This window comes from Clavelina lepadiformis, chromosome 1, assembly GCF_947623445.1.
Source record: "Clavelina lepadiformis chromosome 1, kaClaLepa1.1, whole genome shotgun sequence".
Classification (NCBI taxonomy): Eukaryota; Metazoa; Chordata; class Ascidiacea; order Aplousobranchia; family Clavelinidae; genus Clavelina; species Clavelina lepadiformis.
The window spans coordinates 7,957,852-7,978,905 of record NC_135240.1 but is presented as its reverse complement, the minus strand read 5'-3'; the positions used below and the strand labels follow the sequence as shown (position 1 = coordinate 7,978,905).

Here is a 21,054-nt window from a genome sequence, read left to right as displayed (position 1 = left end):
CTTGATAATATGCATATACAAAACGCGCAATCTAGACACATTCAAAACATAAACCATCAATTACACCTGGTGACTTGTAGCCACACACAGCTTTCTCTTTTAACCTGCATCATTACTAGGGCCATTTTTATATGACCTTAAAAAATCAATAATATGACTTTATTTTTTGGAAAATATGACTTTATGTGAAAATCGTGTATTTTTACATGCGAACAACGTCACTCACGGAACTAAAGAGTAAAACATACGCAACATTACAGTAATACACATCCATTTTTATTTTAAACCACTGTTGTAGTACAGTTTCATGTAGTGTGGAATGTTAGAGTCTTTGAAGTTACGATTTGAACGTAAAAATGACTTTAGTAAGGAAAATGAGCGCTCCACAGACGCTGATGTGGGTTGACACTTCTGCAGTTTTGCATAAAGCGCTGGTGAAATGTCTTGTCTTTGTAGCTCCATAATTTGTTTCACATCGTTTTTGTCCAATCGCTTCTTAATGTAATTTTTGAGCTCAAGCTAGCGGATCTTTTCCGAAATCAAGGGCATTTAGATCAGCATGGGCCTCTTTGATGGTGTACGTACAACTTTCCATTTTGAGTATTAAGTTTGAAATATTGTTGTAGTCGAGGCATATTTCTGTTAACTGACTAGTCAACTTTGGATCGTTGACTGTAACCGTCTGTGACTGTAAGTGTTATGTAGGCTAATCCTACAGTTTGCCTTCGTTCAATCAGAAATTGCCTTACTTTCTTAGTGCTTAATTGCTTCACCGCTTAAATTGGTACTTTTTATTTAAAGTATACAACGATATGACTTTATAACTCAAAAATATGACTATATAACTTAAAAAGCTGATTTATGACCTAACCAGGAAAATATGACTTTATATGACTTCATAACTTTCTTAATATACCTCATAGGGATGCGGTTTTTGCGTTAAAATTGATTTCACGACTTACTGATGCATAGAAAAAAATATGACTTTAATGACTTTAAATGGCCTTAATCATTACACAGCAGAAATGACTATATTTACAATTTTACTAATTCCCTTTTCCAAATCTCTTTACAAAATATCATGAATCAGAAACAATTTACTAAAACGATTCTATAAAACTCGATATATGGAAGCACAACAAAACTCATGTACAGCGATACAGTAAACTTGCATGCTCAAAAAAGTGCGATTTGGTAACATTCAAATCTGAACAATTTGATACATCATCAATTACACCTGATGGCTTGTAGCCACACACAGCTTATAGCTTTATCTTTTAACCTTCATCGTCACACAGCAGAAAGGATTATATTTACAATTTTACTACAGCAATCATCTACCACACCATATTTTTTTAAAAGCAAATCTAAAAGAAATCAGAAGAATAATACGTCTACATCGCAATAGATAGCGCATCATGCGATTGTATGAAGTCTTCCAACATGGATTTTTAACCTTCGGTGAAGCAAAGATACCGAACTTCATAATCCGGGCATTCCACGCCCACAACCTGGTCCGAATTATCACACAGGAATCCAACTGTGACGTCATTGTTTCTGATCACGAGCCCAGAATAGGTGCTAAAAAAATTTCAAATAAATGTAACGGATAGCAAAGTTTTCAGAAACAAAACTTGGAAATCTTGAAAATATTTCAAAATCTTCAAGTCATCTTACCATGTCGATCCATCAACAATCCTCACATCCAGTGCGATGGGAGATTTGCAGACTTCTCCAGGATGGAAGTCGTGGATTCGTTCCAGGGTTTCGTCATCACCGCAACCGGTCGAGTTGTCAGTGTCGTACCATCTGGTCCATGTCACGTTGCAGCCTGTGACAAACAAGTAAAATAGAAAATCTATGTTCATTCGTTGTAGGAGAAACAATTTTAACGAGTCCGAAGATCCATAAAAACCTTCATGATAGTGAATTAATCAACAGGAAATATTCTCAAATTTAATTCGAATGATGTCACTTACTTTGCCGGGATCCTATTGTGACGTTGCCGTACGTTGCATTTTCACCACTGATGTAGGCATCGAAGGCATCTCTGTATTGGTGGAAAGCATCTCGCCATTTCAAGTAATCCTCTTGCCACAACTCCAACTCCTCGCCACAAGGTGTCGTGGGTGTAACTGCAATAATGAATTTGTTCGATTTCATTTGATAGTACGAGATAAGTTGACAAACGAACACATCGGCTAACTCCCTTAACCCATTAAATGCTTGCCGTAATATACTTTTTGTTAACTGCTGTGCTAGCTTGCTTGTAGGTTTGTTTATTTACTCCAATGACAACTTTTTTACGGTCAAATTATACGCAAAGAAAAAAAATGACCTATTCCAGTTATTTTCTTGCAATTTCGGTCATCTCCTTCAACGAGAGCAAATCCAGCAGAACATTGACAAGTCTTTGTACCATTGATGGACAGGCAAGTGTGACTACATCCGCCATTGTCATAGCGACATTCATCTAAAAAAAGTGATGCATTGAAAGTAAGGCACGAGTAGATCTGTGATATTATTTGATATATCGTGCAGTATGTATTACACAAATGCATATTGTTTACTCAACCTTGTAACATGTAACATCAACAGGAAAATCGTAACGAATATAAACTCCAATAAAGTGTTACTTTGGTTAACTAGCAATCGCATGAGATCTTGTCGATAATTATAAATAGAAACCTACCAATGTAGTGACAACCATGGATTCCCTCTCTCAATCCACAAAATTGATTACTGTAACAACTTGTAGGTTCGCAATTCAAATCACCACTTCGGCATTGGCATTTGAGAGTACAAGTTATATCGACCAAACACTCTCCATGCTGTGTAAAAATGAAATTCATTCTGTCACATTGTAAAGTGCTTCTTTTTTTTATTTAGATGCCCAAATGAGAAGTGCATTGAAGAAACTAAGCCCTAATATTAGTAACAAAGTGTAAATAAAATATTGCGTGTATCAACACAAAAATGGTAAAAGTTTGATTACGTCAAAGTAAAAGCCTGAGATTGGGTCTGTGCATCCGCATTTGTCGATGGGAACGCATCTGTCAATATTCCAAATATATCCTACATCACATTCGCAACCTACAAAACAACCACTTGCCAAAATAAGAATTTTCTAATCAATCAAGTTAAGTTACTTAGAGAACAAAACAAACATAAAGTTTTGTAATAGAAATTAAAAATTGTTACAGAACCCATCAAGGGAACTACACTTCACGCTGAATTTATATTGTCATAATGTATTCACCTTCAAGACTTGGGAACGAGGAAAGATTAATGTTTTCTAAGCAAGCGCTGGCATCTGGATCAGTACAAGTGGCAACACAGGAGTCCAATCGTGTCACAAACACTGAACTTTTTGGACAGGACAGGGCTGCAAAACATAAAGTCGGGTTTAAGTGATGAAACAATTTAACCTTGCCAGACTGGTGCAGAATTTAATCCAATGCATCAGAATAAGCTTCAAGTTGCGTTTCAGGGATTCATTTGAAAATGGCAGTGACATGACAACTGCGAAAGTCATGACATTTACCTGCCCCAACATCATCCTCTAGTCCAGTTGTTATTCCTCTCAATGCACAAATAGTCTTGTATCCCGCAAGAGTCTCCTCTATGACGTCCAAGAATTCAGGATTGTTGCATGCTTCCTTGACACATTCCCTATAAAGTGTGTCGGGGGGCACAGTGCTGTGGCATTCTTCACCGCTGCGGTACAATCTTCCACAAGTATCGTTGATGCGGGCAAAGTGTCGGTAGTATTTGCAGGTTGCTTCTGACAACACAAACTCGGCGCCGTCCACGCACCTTGATAAACATAGAACGAATGTCAAAAAAGCTACTTGGTAAAAGTTATACATAACTAGAAACATTTGAGCTGGAAACACTTGTATACTAGAAACACTGTATAAACACAAAAATAAAAATAAATTTATAAAAACTAAAGTCATTCTCTGAGAGCTATATACACGTAATTTAAAAAACTTCAAGAATAACTTTACATACATGCTTATAAAGTTCTATTGTGGAAAAAATAAATAAATATAAATAATTTACGTATAAATATACTACAATTTATATATAAATTTTATAAAAATTAACTGACAGAAAATAGAAGCTGTAAGAATTCTATATACAGTAGCATTCAAAACTTTTCAAGTGTAAATGTTTAGGGCATATAAATTTATGCATAAAAGTTTCATGTAAACAGGTATATTTATGTATAAATGTAATGCAACTGATGTATAGTCTTTATAAACATTACCTGTCAAAATTGCAAAGCCATTCTGTATGAGTTATATACAAGTTTATAAATCAAAGTAAATCGAATTGTGCCATGTCTTGCAAATAATCATCAGGAATGAAAAAGAACAATTAATGTTCTCTATGAACCCAGACGTTTGAACTGATAGTGTCAAGTTTAAAAGTCATTTTGGCACAAAACACATTCTTCAACATTCAAACATATAACCCGCCAATTAAAAACTAAACGGGATTAATTGAAATAATATTCATACCTTGCTGGGTTCACAAATGGCGGTTGTCGTTTCCAGAAATTTCCATATTCGGCTGGGGTAAAGGTGAGTGAAACTTCATCCACTTCAACATTCAAGTCGTTGCTTTGGATTCCATCGGATGACCCACAGAGTCCAGTGACTTTACCACGCAGCCGTCCAGGAATGGACACCATCACACTATTGGCATAAACATAAAATTATCATAACTAAACAGATCATTTGTAATAAAACACAAAAAAGCGAATGGTGCTGCCAAAACGTGGCTATCAAACCTTCGGGAATGCTGGCCAGTACGAACTTCCAAACCAAATTTAAAGCTGATGACAGTAAATGTTCCTTGCTGTGTCACTGAGTATAACGGTGTAGAGGTTCCAGACAAAACGCGGTAGCCATTAAGCTGAACATTTACAATTTTGATTAAAAAAGGTTAGTTATTCAAACAGACATCTGTCATCTCTCTTATCCAAGCTCGCTTTTAACTGGATGTCATTGAATACCTGTCACCCCACTCTGACTTTATCTACAAAGTGTTGTCTGTTTTGAAATGTTGAAATAAGTCAGAGGCTTAATGCGTCAGCAATCACCATGATTGAGATTTTTCTAATTCGTCTTTTGTTAAACTAATTCAAATCAAAACATCATCAGCTAATTTGTTTAATCATTGCGCCATTGTGTTTATTATTAGCACATAGCTGTGAGAGGATGACTTCTCAAAGAAATTAAAGTTTGTATCATACAATTTATGTTTCAAGATGTGACAACTTCCAGTTCAAAATAATCATAATTAGTCTTTGAAATTAAGTATAACGCAATGACACTCACAGTAACGTCTCTGCCGTTTTGATTGATCTTAAACAAATCACCTTCACCGGTATAGCCATCTATATGGATTGGACTGATTACAATGAAAAGACTGTAACCAAGCAAACCATTTTCTCTTGCATTTCCCTTATTTGTTAGAACTCGAACTTGTGGAGTAGAGTCATCACCATCATATCTGCAAATAAAATGCTGGTTGTCAAATTGAAACTTTGCTTTCCGTCAACTTAAATCCACACACATGAACGATGCACAAAATGTGTATACTATCGCACACAGCGAATGGAAGTAAATTGTCCTATGTATATATAGAGTAACTACAGAAACGTGCAACTTACCCAAACAACATATATGTGCACGTGCCATCAAAATTAAACTGTCTCTGGTCGAAAGTAGACACAAAAGAAGAGCCCCAAAGCACACAAGTTTGGATCTATAACATAAAACACGTGCTTTGTTTTGTTTCGCTTAAATGAACATATATCATTGCATAACCAATTGAAATTTACTACAAAGCAACTACGTATCATGCAACAAATTTGAGAAGAAAATGTTAGGAGTTACGACTCGCTTGTACAAAAATATAAGTCAAGACGAGATAATAGAAAACAATCTGGTAGCAACCTCCAATCAGCTATATAACGAAATCTGGCCATCTGTGAATCGCTGAAAAGGTTCCGATATAAAACCAATTTTCGCCAACAAAACAACTAATATTGGTGATTTCTTTAGGTACACAGAATGTGAAGTTGCCCTCTATTGAACTCACTTGGTGCGCATTACCTTTAATGAACTATAGGATGAACTCGCAGAAATTTACTCAGGCGAGCATACAATTTCAAGCCGAGCAAAATCCCTAACAACAAATCTGACGTTGCCAGACAACTCTACAAACATTTTAATCACATGATAAACTTTGCAAAACCGGATATTTTTTGACGACTTTTCAAGATCAGAAACAGAAAATAACAGTAAGTCTACAGATCTCTAGCTTTCAACCGTCGCTCAACGTAGATGCCCAGTCGCTTAATCTATTTCTTTCTAACACTCAACACTGTCCGAAACGTCTGATAAATAAAATGTTTTCTACTATCTTGGCTCTTGTATTCGTTCTATGTAATGTGATAATTTCAATCAAGATTATTGCCAAATAAATCAATTGCTCTCAACAAAATGGTATTTTTTAGATGTACTAAATACATAAATTTGAAAAGATTAAATAAAGAATTAGTAGTGACCACAACCGCATAAGAGAAATGAAAATACCGGCGGTACACATTGATACGTGCTTCCAATGAATTCACAAGTTTCTTCTTCAGTACATTCCAGGGATCTACGCACAAACCTTTTCGGTCCCTCGCACACAGATGTCTCAGTGCAATTAGAGTCTGTTCTAACGTAACCTTCAAATAAAGAAAATGTTTAAAAAAAATACACAATTAGATAATGGTATAAAATTGGGATAGTTTTATATATTTAGAAACAGATTGTGTCTGTTATTAAAATATGAAACTTTAATTCCATAAATAAAAATTTTTGATAGGATAATTCCAAGCTAGCAAGTTAGCATAAGAAGCTGTGATTAAATTGGCCAATAATACCTTGGGGAACATAACCAATATCATCAAGAAAGCAACCACATTCTTCTTGTCTGATGCACTTTCCGTTGTTCAAGGCGAAGCCAAAGTTACAAACGCATCCTTCAACCGGTGAAACTTCACACCTATGACATCATAACAATAAATTTGTCAGCTTTAATGACATGCTTAACAATGCCTTAAATCTACCTGCAATTCATTAAATCATAAAATATATAGGAAACACGAACATACCTACACTGAATTGATTCTACACACATGAAATGGTAGGTCTTAACTTAAATGTTTTCAACAATTATGATATTTTTTAGAAAGCTTTTACAGTTCGGGTTAGTTAGGGCAAAAGTATTAATTATCTAAAATGAAGAAATTGTCCAAAATTTTTAGCCCGAATTTCTATTATGCATTTTGGATTATTCTGGCTTGAAGATTAAGTTAGAAACCCAAATATGACAAAAAATTGAAAATAAAAAACACCACTTCTGATTACTACCTGAATTCAGCATAGGGGTCTAAACAGGTGTTTGGACAAGCTGTTCCACAACTTTCATAGTGAGAATTTTCAGGGCATACTGGATTAGGGATGCTTGCTTCTTCACGCCAATTGCACAAAGTGTTTCCTTCACCTTGTAGCCGACATTCTTCTGCAACGTAGACCAAGTTCTAAGAAACAAACAAACCGATCTTAATTAACACACAACCAGCAAGCAGTCACTTGAAAAGACTATTTCATGACCAACAAACAAAACTTCACATCGTCTGTGAAGCCAGTTATAATAGGATTTAACCAGCAATTGCTAAAAATATGATTTCAAAATGTTCCTCGCAAATTGTTGCTGACTATAATACAGTAGTAGTTAACCTACACTTTCCAAGAGATCCAGTGATCCATCAGTGGCACAAAGATCAAAGACACAATTTTCTTGATAAGGAGTTATATCCAGGTAGTCCAGGCAAGCATCAAAGAACAGTGTACTAATCTTTCCACAAAACTCAGATCCAGAACTTCAAATGATAAATATTAACATTACGATACAGTAAAAGTATTCTGAATAGGAATGATGGATTGCAAACAATCGACATGTGTATCTTATGTATTTCAAGGTATTTCCAGAAACGTCAGTAATCTATCTCATGTGTCCAAAATTTAGAAAACTATGCCCTATTATTGCACAGAATAAAAATCCATTTACTAATCTGCCTTCTTTTCAGCAGTACATGCAAAAGGTGGTGGTGGCTCAGGATTGCTGCACTCCCCAACCAGGTAGCTATTGGCAAATATATTTGCATCTGTGGTCATCGAACCATTTCTTGTGACAAAATCATCATCAGAGATACCATTGTAATTTCCAGCTAATCCAGTCACCTATTTTATTTTAAGTTTAGAATATATGAAATTCTTATTGCAACCTAAAACATAGTTGTACGTGAGTCATCAAGGTTCTAGTCTAGATACCACAGCAACAAAGAAAAACATTTTTACCAGTACACCCAGGATAATTTACTTCTTACCCGATTTGCATATTCATTGGGCATCGTAATTCGAGCAGTATCTGATGAATAAAACACCTCAACCCCATACATTAGCAGTATGATTGCTCTTCCTCTCCTGAAAATCTGCAGCTTATCAGAACTGTATATATCGGTTATGGTGATGGAAGAGAAAAGTCCAACCACCTGAAAAAAAGACTCCTCGTTGACATCTTTGCATGTAAATTGAAAATTCTTTTATTTACCTTGTTATCAGACCGAGTCCAATTTTTATTTCAAATTTTCACACAAGTTTGAAATAATCCAACACTACAGCAGTCCAATAAATAATAATATCAACCACACAACAACAAAATGTCTTGGAAACAATATCCGTATTTGACAGGGTTTAAAACATCTCAATTATAACTGTGACTATTAAATTGTTTTAAGCAAAAATGTATCATATGTGCAGTCAAAAATGAAAACCAAATATGATTATTTTATTGCATATATTGGTACAAGTTGTACATACTTTAGCAGCTGGCTGACCATCTAAATGTTTCCCAAGGTTTATGGAGACATTGCGACCGTTTAAAACAAAGTCCACAGTCACCGACTTAACATAAGAAACTGCTTCATTTCCATTTCGAAACTCCTGCTCACCAACCACAGTGAAGCCGTTTTCACCCTCAACGTGAGCATAAATATACGAACAGGCACCCTGGAAATCGTACCTATGTCCATCAAGAGTAGTATAATGAGGATCACCGTGCGCGACAAACTGGGAAGTGCCTGCAAGGAAAGAAAAAACAATAGAAATCTTGATTAAAAATATCTCTTATGCCAATTGCACTATCATGCTCAGAGTTAAGCGATACATAATAAATACAGGGTCAAAGTAAATCATGAGCAGGCCCACAAGAAACTTGAAAGCAGAAATTTATTCAATGTTAATTTAAACATGTGATGAATAACTTACTAATTGGTGTGCAGGTGCTTTTTCCTCCTACAGTGCGACATGCTTGAGTTGATAAACACGTTTCTGGCACACAGTTATAAGTACCATTACTGCAAGTGCATCGTTGACTGCAGTCAAAATTGTCAACTCCATTCTGTTGTGACCAAGGTAATAAATCAATAAATAATTAAACAGGAGAAAATATTCTAACAATAGATGTAAAATGAAAAAACTTTTACATATTTTAACATTTGAGTAATAATTTAGCAAAATTTTCTTTCATAAGACTGTTATTTTTAATAGTACTAGCCTTGTAATAACGACCACCAACAGTGCAACCACAATCAGAAAGTGGAATGCATTGTGCACCAGACAAGACAAATCCAAGATCACAAAAACAGCCTAAATGAGAAAACGCATTTTAATCATACACATGTAAGTATAAAAAAAAGTAACACACTGATTAGCAAAAATAATACACATAAATGCATTGGTTTCTGAAAGAAACTTTCTCAATACTAAAATGGAGTGAGTGGGACTTCTTTACACATTAGCCTACTTTTTAACGGAGAAAAAATTGAGTAAAAACTTATTAACTGCATGTAGGTAACTATTTAAATAGTATACAAGACTTATAAGCAAAAAGTCAGTATATATAGGCTACAGATGAAAAATGTATGAAACATTTCAAACAGGTATGGCAACTGCACTTATACAAACCAGACACTGAAGGTTTGCCACAGCGAGAAGATGTTGTTGGAAACTGGCATGTGTTAGGGCAAGCTGAGCCTTCATGCTCATAATGTGAATTGATAGGACAGTTAATTGCTATTAAAGACAAACAAAGTGTTAAATTGTGATAAAATAGTAATAAAAGTGATTTATAGTAATAAAAATAGCACACACCATAAAAGCAACATTAAGCACACAAACTAAAAAAAGACAAATGTAAGCACTAACGAGTTCCAGTCACATCTCTCCAATTGCAGATTGCTATTCCTTCTCTTTGACAAGAATCTGCATATTCCGATATGGCCTGTTCCAAAGCTTTTTTGTCTCCTCTAGTTACACATAAGTCAAAAACGCAATTCTAGAAAACAATAAGAGTCTAAATCTGACACTAACCGTAACAAAATATTGTATTTAATTTTGCAAAACTTTTTCAATTCCATACTACTGTATTGTTTTACACTGACAGTTAAACATTATTAACCTAAAATCTCTGTCATCTCCAACAAAAAGATCCTATTCCCATACTGTTTCTAAAGCTTAGACTAACGATTTACCTGTAGCACTCTAGGTGCAGCAAGTCTATCCCTACATTCTGAAAAACAATCTTGTTCCACCACACTGCACAACTTTGTGTATTCTTCACGTTCCAAACAATCCCCTTCCCCATCAGAAGAACTGCCATCCATACATCTTTTTGATGAGTAAGCAATAAAATTGTTTAAGTCGGGTCAGAGAAATTTTCCCTTATTTTAACATCTTTTAGCATTACTAGCTGTTTGTTAGGTTGCTGATGCTTATTTCTTTTTATCATGATTTCTTCGGAATTACTTTGTGTTACTGCACTAGCGATGAAGAATCATTCCCGAGTTTAACTCCCCAACACTTTTCTCAGTCATTAAAATTATGACATATCATGCTGCGGGTTTGTTGTTAGGGTAATACCCTTATTAAAAACTACATAGCGGTTGTTTTTGTTTGGTACGGTATTATATAACAATTCAATACTGTAGTTAGAAATTAAAGCAAAATAATGAACTATATATATACGCATTAAATCATTTTGTGAAACTGGGTTAGTTCACTGAAATTTGCGTTAAACCATTAGCTTATTCAATGGATTGTGTTTAGTTACACATTTTGTTCAGAAAGAAAGCCGGATAAACTAGGAAGTTCAATGTAAACGTAGGCTAAGTTCATCACGGTACAGAGATGCTAAATTAAATGAGCAGACTGAAACGGGCAAGTAAAATCTTAAACAACAGTGGGCTATTAGTAATTCGTATATGGTGTAGGCACAGATGTAGCAAGGTGCCTATACTAACAAACGATGCTACCGATTCAAAGTGCAAAATTGTGGATTAACTTATTTAATTGGTTGTATACAAAATTTCCTTATTTTATGGTAATTCGTACCCTGCGGCTAATCCTCCAACTTTGTAGCTGTTTCCAAATGCATTTGGATCTTCTGAAATTGTTGGGTCCATTGCTAAAGCCAAATCATCGTTGGGATTTCCGTTCAGGTTTCCGCAAAGACCTGTTCAGAAATAAATTAGGCTGACCAAAAATTTTGTATCTTTAAAATGTACTGTATGGCATATGTGTAGCATTTTCTTGCATCCTGCTTGTAGGCCTACACGTTTATGTAAGTCTAAGGAAGTAAAATAATTCAATAACCTTCAACCAATCCTGCATATGCGCCTGACAGACGAACAAGGAAATTGAAATCTCCGTTGTATATAATTGTAAGTCCAAATCTTGTTGTCATTTCAATATTAATACCGCTAAAGGCAATGCTAAGCCCTCTGGCAGCAATACTGAACGGCGGGGTTACCGTTAAACCATCCACCTAATAACAAAGTTACAGCAAATTTCATGGTGTTATGGACCACACCAGATATTAAAGATAATTTTTTTACAAAATACATGTGTCAGATTTCAATTTTTTCTTACTCTTATTTCCCTCCCGCGATAAAACACAAAAGTTCGGTTATAAACGTTGACATAAGCTCTTCTGAACCAGGACACTCTGGTGTTTCCACCAAGATGCTGATTTTCAACCTGTGAGCAAGTCGTTGATAAAACAGCAGCTTTTTGTCCATTCTTTTTTCGTGTTTTTCATCTAGGCCTATACTTACAAGTGGTAATATATATAAACTAGAGCAAAATTGTTTTATTTCTTAACCAAAATAATTTTATTCCTACGAAAAGCAAATATCTACAAACAAACTCACTCGTATGGTGAAGGGTTCCAATCCAGTGGTAGATCCATTGAAAGTTGTGGCAACAACCGTGTATATACAAGTGCCTTGGAAATCGTAATATTTCCCGTCAAAACTGGAATAATGAGGATCCCCGCTAATACTACAGTGTTGACTTCCTGATGAAACAGAGTGATTTCAAAAATTTAAACCCTTGTTAGATAAACTGCGCGTTTTCTTATGAGATTGTATAGCAACGATATTTAACTTATAATTTATTTTAACTGTTTCATTTTAATCTTGATTTTGTTTTTGGACCAAGATCAGATCATCAAACTCGTCAAACGGTGTTTACATAAGAATTTTCAGAATGAAATTATGATTAGGAGAACTAAGAGACTCTATGAGTCTATGGAGTATGAGATCGAGACAATCATGCGTTTTTTTCAATCAAATCCTAACTTACTAACCAACAAACTCGCAGCGTAGTTCGTCACCGGTCCAAGTCCCATTCGCCCGACATTCTCTTCTCGCTGGACCCGTATTGGCGTATTCGGGTTCACATTCAAGGGTACACACCGACCCAATATTGTTGGAGTCGCTGCAAGTGACCCGGCTTCCAGCCGCTGTCACGATACGCGGACACTGGAATGTTGCAAAAATAATTTTGAAAGAAGTCAAGGCTACTTTAGGTTAGATATTGCCGCGTAGCTGTATTGACGCTGAAAATAATTCGTAATTTAGCAAACGAGCTATAGAGTTGTCAATTGCTCACAGAAAGGAAGCGCGAACTGCTATTTGCATTTTTAAAAACCGATGTCTTTTAACTGATAAGAAAGCAGCCAAATCGTATACCACAAGTTTCAATGAACAACTTTTAAGCGCAATGTTATTAAGATGAACCTCGTCTCAGACAGCAATTGACAAGCAAATGGTATAATTTTTACAAAGTTTTCCTACGATAACGAGGCTTGTATCGCGGGAGGCCACGTTGAAAGTTGTGAAAACAAACGATCCAGTTCCAGATGTTGCAATCGCTGTTACGACGCTCAAAATTCCGTCATCGCTTGAAGACGAAATTGTGATGGTGATCGCGATAGCGCTCGACGCGCCCGGTGGAACAGTTACACTTATAAGAAAAGAAATAAGAAATTTTTTAAACAATACAGACGTGATACTGAGTATTACTGTAATTTGCAATTTCCCTACGGAAACTTTATGCTCAAAATGAGTACGTCATCGCTTTAGATGAAGAAGTACTCTTGGAAGAGTTGCAATCACGACGCTTGCGTTAGCAATTCTTTAGCAAAACTCACCTAAATTTACTTATAGCGGTGTTACACTTACGTAGTTGGTGATGTACTGGTAACAAATCCTTCGGGATCCGAAACGTCGATTGTGAAGATCGTTGTACTGGTCTCGTTGTTGGTAAGGGTCGCTGTAACCTGCACGAAAAATAGATTAAAACTTTAGAGCTAGAAAAGGTATTAAACAGAAATTACAAACAATCATTTTTTACCGTGACTGAATTTCCAACATCAATTATCTGATCCGGAACAGGTCCAAACTGGTAATTACTGACAAGTGGGGTTACAGCACAAGGATCTGTTCTAGAGAAAGTTAATCCGTTTCTGTCAGTTCCTGTGATGGTCTACAATCGAAAAAGAATTATCCAGATTAACAACCAAAGGAATAAATCAGCGACGTTGCCTTAATTGATTAACAGCCATAAATCACAAAGTTTGCGATAAACTCCGTTTTCTTTACGTGTAGGCTATATTTTGTTTTGATTTTTTTACTACTTTTTCTTTCTCTTTAACAAAAAATAATTTGAAGTTTTTTAAGCTACTATAGTTTGGCTACATATGGACATAACCTTGATGCATTCTAGCCCCTATGATTAGTATTGATAAAATATGCTTGCGTATGTATGTGTTATGTAGGTTTTTATTTTATCTATTCTTGCAACATTCAGATCAGTACCTTGTATGTTATAGCATAGTCGGCACAATTACAGAAACCCTTAAACAATTTTCTTTGTTTTAGATAAAACGTGCGTCTGTTTGTTTACGTGTTTGTGTCCATCTCTCGTGTATATGCTCGACCCGGTGTCGACCGCACACTTGATTCTTTTTCATACACATGCAAATGCCCTTTTAACATGGGTAGGACTAAACGAAACTTTAAACCTATATAAAATTGGGATTTAGTTCGTTGAAGAAAGGTAAAGTGAACGTGCAGTGCATAGACATGTTCAATAAGTTTTGGTTAAATTACGATGACGACGGAACTGATATGCTAAACTAGCTTAATCTGGTAATTCAACTTCAAGCATTGGAGTTTGAGTTCGATTAAAGAAGATTAATTTTCGATTTATATACTGTAAATAGAAAAACGCAAAATGCAATACATATATGGCATTGTAGCATAAGAATGTAAAATGTAACTTGGCTGAAGTTATGCCAAATGCTAATAGATATCGTCTCAAGGCAAAGACCCAATTAGTAAGTTTTTTGGCAAAATACAGAATCAAAATTGCAGTATAGTATAGCAATAATTTTGAACGTTTTAAAAGCAAAGTTAAAATGTGCTAATTGTGGTAATTATTTTAGAAACAGCTTTTTCCACAAACTCACAATGAAGAATCTTTGAGATGGAATTGTAAATTCCTCCGTGGTCCTAAATTCATCTGCGTCTGAACCAGAACATCTCTCCATGTTAATTCTGTTTATTTCACTTCCGTCTTCCCCTATCAAAACTGCTTCGGTAACCACCGCATCTTCCCCTTCATTCCCGGCCAGTATGTCAGCTTCGGTTTCATAATTTCCAAAAAGATTAGCGACAATGTGTGCTCTGGTTCCTGAATGAAAAACACGATTTTGGTCAATCATTTTTTTACTCTTTCTTTTTTTGTTCATATTAATCGCTTGAAGTTGCACGTATCCAAAACTTTCTAAATGCTTTGTTTTGCTGAGGGTTTTGTTGTAAAGTTTAGCGATTTATTTCCTTATAAAACTTGAAGCGTTTTTGACGCGTTAGGTTATGGTAAAATGCTAGCTATAAAAAGTTAGAATCAAGTTCATGAAAAAGTAAAACATTATTAAATAAAATGTTTTCAAAAATCGAAAATTGAAAAGAAATACAAACGCACCTGCTCTGCTTTGCAGACGATGTACATACGTTCCATCAACATTTTCAAAGATTGTCGGAATAGCTCCAAACGTGCTCAGGCCGGTGATTTCCATGCTAGGAAAGAATGAGACGCACTTTCGATTTTACAATGTCGTAATTTGCTTGGTAAGTTAAAGTTCAGTCTGGAAGCATAATTTAGATTTTATACTATCACGTATATGCAGCTTTAAACCTGTAATCTAGACCCGATGCTGCAGTTAAGTGCAATGTATACGTTCCATTAGATGGCGTATTCATCCTAATAATGATTAGACCGGCGACGTTAACGACTTCTTCGATGTCAGTCAACCTGTCTGTTTAATAACGCATAACCAATAAAATATAGTTACATAGTAGAATAGCCTACACCACTTTAATTAACTATAACACGCTATGAGCAAATCAATAAAAGCCGATTTCTTTTTGCGCTCTATGTGATTTACACGAGACTTGTAAAAGGTCCGACAAATCTGACAAACTTACTTCCGAGTTGGTCAGTTATGCGATCAAAGGCGACATTTCCCTCCTGGCCTGAAAGCAGGATAGTCACGCTGGTAATCTTTGCATCAACGTTGAACGGCACTGTACTTTCACTGGACTTTAGCGCAATTTTGATCTTAATCTGAATGCAGAATATATATTTGTACAAATATGGTGATGTCTTCAATTGAATTCACAAATTTTGTTTGTTCAAAGTCTGTAAATTGTATATTGTGACGACATGTTAGCCTAATTAGGCTATATTGTTGCTCTACATTTTTAAGCACTGTTGTATTATATGAAATAATACCTGGCCTTGCTCTGTCAGACTTCTGAAAAGCTCGGTAATGCTGCCGATGTTTTCCTTGTCAGTAACAGTGACCAGTCCACCAGAGGCGGTAGATATCCGTTCGTACAATGGGAAACCGTTTGCTGACGGAAGGTTTCGAGTGAGGAGGTTCACGATCTGAAAATAGGAAAACTTTAGATGCTGAAGTAGGCTGCCATTCTCGCTGTGCAACAGAAATTTTTAATTCGTGTGCTCTGTTAATGCATTAGCATTACTCATTCGACATTATGTCATACACGCATTAACATGCTCTGATTTTATGCATGAATTAATTTTATAGTCGGACGTGGACTGCCATACAACTGGCCTATTTTCCTGTTATAAGCCTTATTGTACGCATGAATGAAGCTTAATCATTCGTAACGGATTTACCCTAATCTTGCGGATAACTGCCAGGGCAATAACACGGTTCTCCAAGCTAAAGTCTTTTGCGGTGGCATCTGTTATCATGAAAACTACGGACCTGAAATCATCAAGAAATGGTTTAAGATACAAACTAGTAATTTTGAGTTTTACGGATTTAAGTTATTTTTGAATTGCTCAAGTCCGATTTTACGGTTATTGGGTACACCTTCTTGTGCTATTAAGGATGGCTTTCTCAATTCCGGTCAAAGCTAGTTCAGGCTCATCTCCACCACCGCTGGCTCTTAGAGCATTAAGAGCGGTTATCATTACAGCAGGATCACTTGTCTTAGTTAAGGGGCCGTATGCTGCAAACAATTATTTAATTTAACTTCACATTATCGTTAAACTGATTTTGTTGTTTTATGCGTATCACAACGTAAACTTTTTTCATATATATATACATAATTTACAATGCAAAAACTTATTAAGGGGCGATTGAATAGCTTGTAAAGAAACATTTTACATGCCATATTGCTGTATTATTTTTGCATGTTACAAACTTGGATCATTGAAAGGACTAAGGACATAGAACAATGGTTGTTGGTTAGTTCCTCTGGTGTTTTCAATTATGTTGATGGTTCTTTCTTTTGCTGCTTCTATTTCACCAGCCATGCTGCCGGTCGTGTCCATTGCAAATGAAAGAGTGGTTCCCACTTTCAAGTTGAGATAAATCTCAAAATTTTCCTTGTCTGAAAAAAAAGGGGTTGTTTCAATTTTTGACGACACTTTTTCACTATATCCAAGGATATAAAATTATTTAGAATATTTCCCAGTCTCACCAATAAAACAAGCTAATATCACAGTACATGCATTGAATGTTATTCCCAAACTATCGCTTTCCAGATTCGTTCTATACAGCACACAGTATGACATAAGATATAAGACCTGTCGACAGAATTATCTAGGTTTAGGCACAAATTAACGATTTATTTTTTACAAAAGCAGCAGGCAAAATTAAACGGAGTTAAGTATAGTTGTATTTAATTCAGGGAGTATATTTTTCACAAGCCAGATATTGCGTGTTGCTTGTGGTTTGCAATAATTTAATACCTTTTACACCAAAAGCAATTCGAATTTTTTATCGTGTTCGCTTTTGAAGAGAGCTTATACCCATTGGTTTTGTTTTGTCATAAAAAGAGATTGTTTTCATTCAAAGTCATTTGCTAATGAGCAAATGTTTATGCAACTAACACTTGTGTAGTTTGGTGAAAGGCGCCAACTTAATTAAGTTTGAAATTGTTAAGTTTATTGTTTTATAAAATGAATATGTTTATGGTTAATTTAACCTCAAATATCTATATGTCAGGGGTCCACAACTTTTTTGAACCGGTGAAACTTGAAACCACTATGTACAAAGCGGTTAATTTTCTGTGAAAAAGCATAATATGAAAAGCACAACATGATTGCTGACGGCGATGATATACGAGTAGACTTATATACATAAAATTTTCTGACATCAACAAACGAAACTAAACGAAAACAAACGAAAAACTAAAACAAACGACAAAGAAACCAGCGCTTTGATCTTTGAACCAACAGAAATTGATCGAGTCGCGGGCCGCGTCGTTATGTGAAGTTAACACGTCACCGCAGATGTCAGTTTGGCGACTTTCGACTGCTTTTGATTGACGTCAAGAGCAAATAAGACATTGGGCCTTTTCGCAAACTCAAATCAAAAAACGTACGCTCACAGATTCAAGGTGATTTTTAACCATTAAGTAATACATTAGCAGTGTAACTCTAACTTACTTAGCGCTTGTCGAATACTGTTGAAGGCGTTGTAGATTGTGGCGGCAAAAATTTCATATTGATCCGGTCTCAAATTGCCCGCTTCAACAGGAAAAACATCTCCTGGTAGGATTGAGTGAATGAGCAGGTTCGCCTCCAGTCTGGCTGCATCGAATTCACCGTTTTCGACCAAGCCAACCACCTTAGTTAGATGGTCCGATGAGCTGGTGGTGGCCGTGTTGTCGGAATATAGCACGTCGAGAAAACCGGCAAGAAACCTATGAGATGATTGAAAATAAACGCATTGATTCATGTTGTTGTGTATTTTGGTTTGGAGATCAATTGACGTCTTACGCTGCAGTAGATGCTCCTTCGCCGTAACGAGCCTCAAAAAGGTCGGGAAGCGAATACTCCAGGGTTGCGTCGATCAAGGAAATTCCACTGGCGTCAACTGAATTTTCACCAAAGTACTCGGTCATCACACGTAATAGGCTTGTGCGCAAAGCCTGCCTGTAGGTCAAGGCGCCTTCCGGACGGCCAGCACAGTCGGACACGCTCTGCTGAGCGTACGAACTGTTGGTCATCTGCAAATTAAAGAAAATTCCAATATCGTGATTATATTTCGCTGCTTCTACGAGGTTATAAATTATTTTTTTTAAATGTCATACGGTCTCACCTCTGCGAAAGTGCCACCGAACAAAAGAATAAAGAATCCAAACAATTGAAGTAACATGTTTTTGTTGCCTTAGGAGGTAAAATACCTATCATTCTGTAACATGATCACCGTGATCACTAAAATAACTCTTTGGAAGCTTTTTCGGAATCATTATCTACGGACATCCAATGTGAGGGAATTTCTATTTTCTTTCTTTCTTTCATTAGAATAAGCTTGTAAACTTAGTCAACAGGCGTTGTTTCAACAAAAGCATTGTCTTAGAATTTTGTGTTTGAAGTTTATAAATTGAAAAGAAATTTTCGAAAAACCAATTCAGACCGGCTTGCAAAAAACTTTTTCAATCTTTTACCGTGAAATTAATTTGTCATCAAACACAGCTTCATCCGACAGCAAAACAAATGCTCATTTTATAAAAAATATGGCTTATATATCTCGTCATATAGACTCATAGTAGACGAGAAACACGCTACAACCAAAGCAAACAACAAAAAATTTCCTACAAATTTTTAACAATAAGTACTTATCACTGTTTATTTTATTAAAAAATTTCAACCACGTTTTTTAATTAGTTTTCATCTCATTAACATTACGCATATGTTTTGGATTTTAGATAAACTTGTATCTGCACAATGCACATACCCGATATTTTGAATAACAGTCGTCTTTTGTTAGATCTTACAAAATTAACTACATAGTCTATTTATAATCCTGCCACACTTATTTGCAACATTATATAGAGTATTCATGCTATCCTTACAGAAAGTACAGCATTAATGTAAGACACACTTGTCGATACCCAGCGATCGCAATTCTCAGGCCACCTTTCTGTTCTAACAAAGAAAGGTCTTTCCGTGGACCGTCTTTTTGTACAGGTACACCAGGTTCCGCTTCAATAGATATCACAAGCAAAAGAAAGTATTCAAACCAGTATTCAGCAACTGACATGGTCGAATTGCAGAGAAAGAATAGAAAAAAATCCAGGTAAATTCCATCGACCGGTTACTGGTTGAAAGAGCCAAATGATAAGTGGATGAAAAAATTCGTCGTAAATTGTAGTGATTTGAAAACTCCAAGTCTAAGACCTGCCCTTGGATAATGGACAAGTGCCAAGCAATGCATTTTTGTGTAGCCTTTTTTAGAATCCGCTATAAATTACGCAGGTCAACAAAATTTCACTTTTTTTAAAGGAGAACGCAAACATATATTATTTTAGATATTCGAAACGCTATTGACTGAGATTTATTAATGAAAGCTTCTGGCTGAATGCTGGAGTAAGCTTTTTGTTTCGGTATGGTAAGTTTCTTTACAAACTGCGTAATTCGGGATATCTAAATCCATGTCCATTATATTATTAATCCATTATGAATCGCAACCCTATATATATCCCCTGCATGAAAGATTGGTTGGCGTAATAATTTTCTCGTATTTGAAGATTAGTATAGTCTTTGGGAATTTTTCGGCAAAGTTTCAATTCCTTGGATATTCTGTAATTTTTTTTCAAAAGTGGTTTTGCCCAAAATCATTTTTTTAAACTTAAACGACTTCAAATCATAGGTTGAATAAGGCCTTTAAGTTTCGTTTTTCGTAACTTGGTTCCGCTTTTTTGGTGCATGGTTGTTAAAGTTAAAAGCTGCTTTACTTTCTTAGGCAATTAACATGTTTTAATAGAAATCTTGCAGAAATACGGAATTTGTGACATTTTGCTTTAAAAGCTCTACACGATTTCACAAATAATTGTGTAGCTTTTATTGTAATATAAGTAATGACTTGACCCACTTTGGGTAATAACTTGATTATCGAAACCAGAATTTGCAATTCTTATATACCACAATAATTTGTGTAATTCTGCTTTGAACAAAAGGTTTTGCTTTCTCGTAGCTTGTTGAATATAAACAAGATGTTTTAAAGGTAAAATTTCGTGACGGCAACAATTTCCCGAAC

The 21,054-nt window shown here is 35.6% G+C and overlaps 1 protein-coding gene across 1 annotated transcript; it reads right to left on the bottom strand.

The window, feature by feature from the left end:
* Positions 1-1,026: 1,026 nt before the first annotated feature.
* Positions 1,027-19,272, bottom strand: LOC143444405 (IgGFc-binding protein-like). The gene is made up of 43 exons (XM_076943569.1): positions 19,114-19,272; positions 18,792-19,021; positions 18,459-18,715; positions 17,210-17,398; positions 16,876-17,014; positions 16,677-16,767; positions 16,266-16,421; positions 15,959-16,097; positions 15,669-15,789; positions 15,456-15,550; positions 14,941-15,164; positions 13,824-13,955; positions 13,652-13,749; positions 13,265-13,433; positions 12,775-12,949; positions 12,338-12,483; positions 12,057-12,164; positions 11,781-11,952; positions 11,520-11,640; positions 10,661-10,796; positions 10,335-10,464; positions 10,095-10,202; positions 9,685-9,776; positions 9,396-9,528; positions 8,949-9,208; positions 8,456-8,620; positions 8,137-8,309; positions 7,810-7,948; positions 7,437-7,606; positions 6,947-7,068; positions 6,612-6,748; positions 5,684-5,778; positions 5,349-5,523; positions 4,799-4,923; positions 4,527-4,703; positions 3,545-3,816; positions 3,260-3,385; positions 2,996-3,093; positions 2,693-2,831; positions 2,339-2,473; positions 1,980-2,135; positions 1,678-1,831; positions 1,027-1,581 (listed from the first exon to the last, which is right to left on the bottom strand). The coding sequence occupies exons 1-43, from the start codon at positions 19,168-19,170 to the stop codon at positions 1,452-1,454; spliced, it is 6,366 nt and encodes a 2,121-aa protein (XP_076799684.1). The 5' UTR covers positions 19,171-19,272; the 3' UTR covers positions 1,027-1,451.
* Positions 19,273-21,054: the final 1,782 nt, after the last annotated feature.

Coding starts and splice junctions, on each gene's coding strand:
- LOC143444405 (XM_076943569.1), bottom strand. CDS start 19,170: ATGTTACTTCAATTGTTTGGATTCTTTATTCTTTTGTTCGGTGGCACT. Junction 15,165..15,455: donor TCGTCTGCAAAGCAGAGCAG/GTGCGTTTGTAT, acceptor TTTTTCATTCAG/GAACCAGAGCACACATTGTC. Junction 13,434..13,651: donor ACCAGTACATCACCAACTAC/GTAAGTGTAACA, acceptor TTTTCTTATAAG/TGTAACTGTTCCACCGGGCG.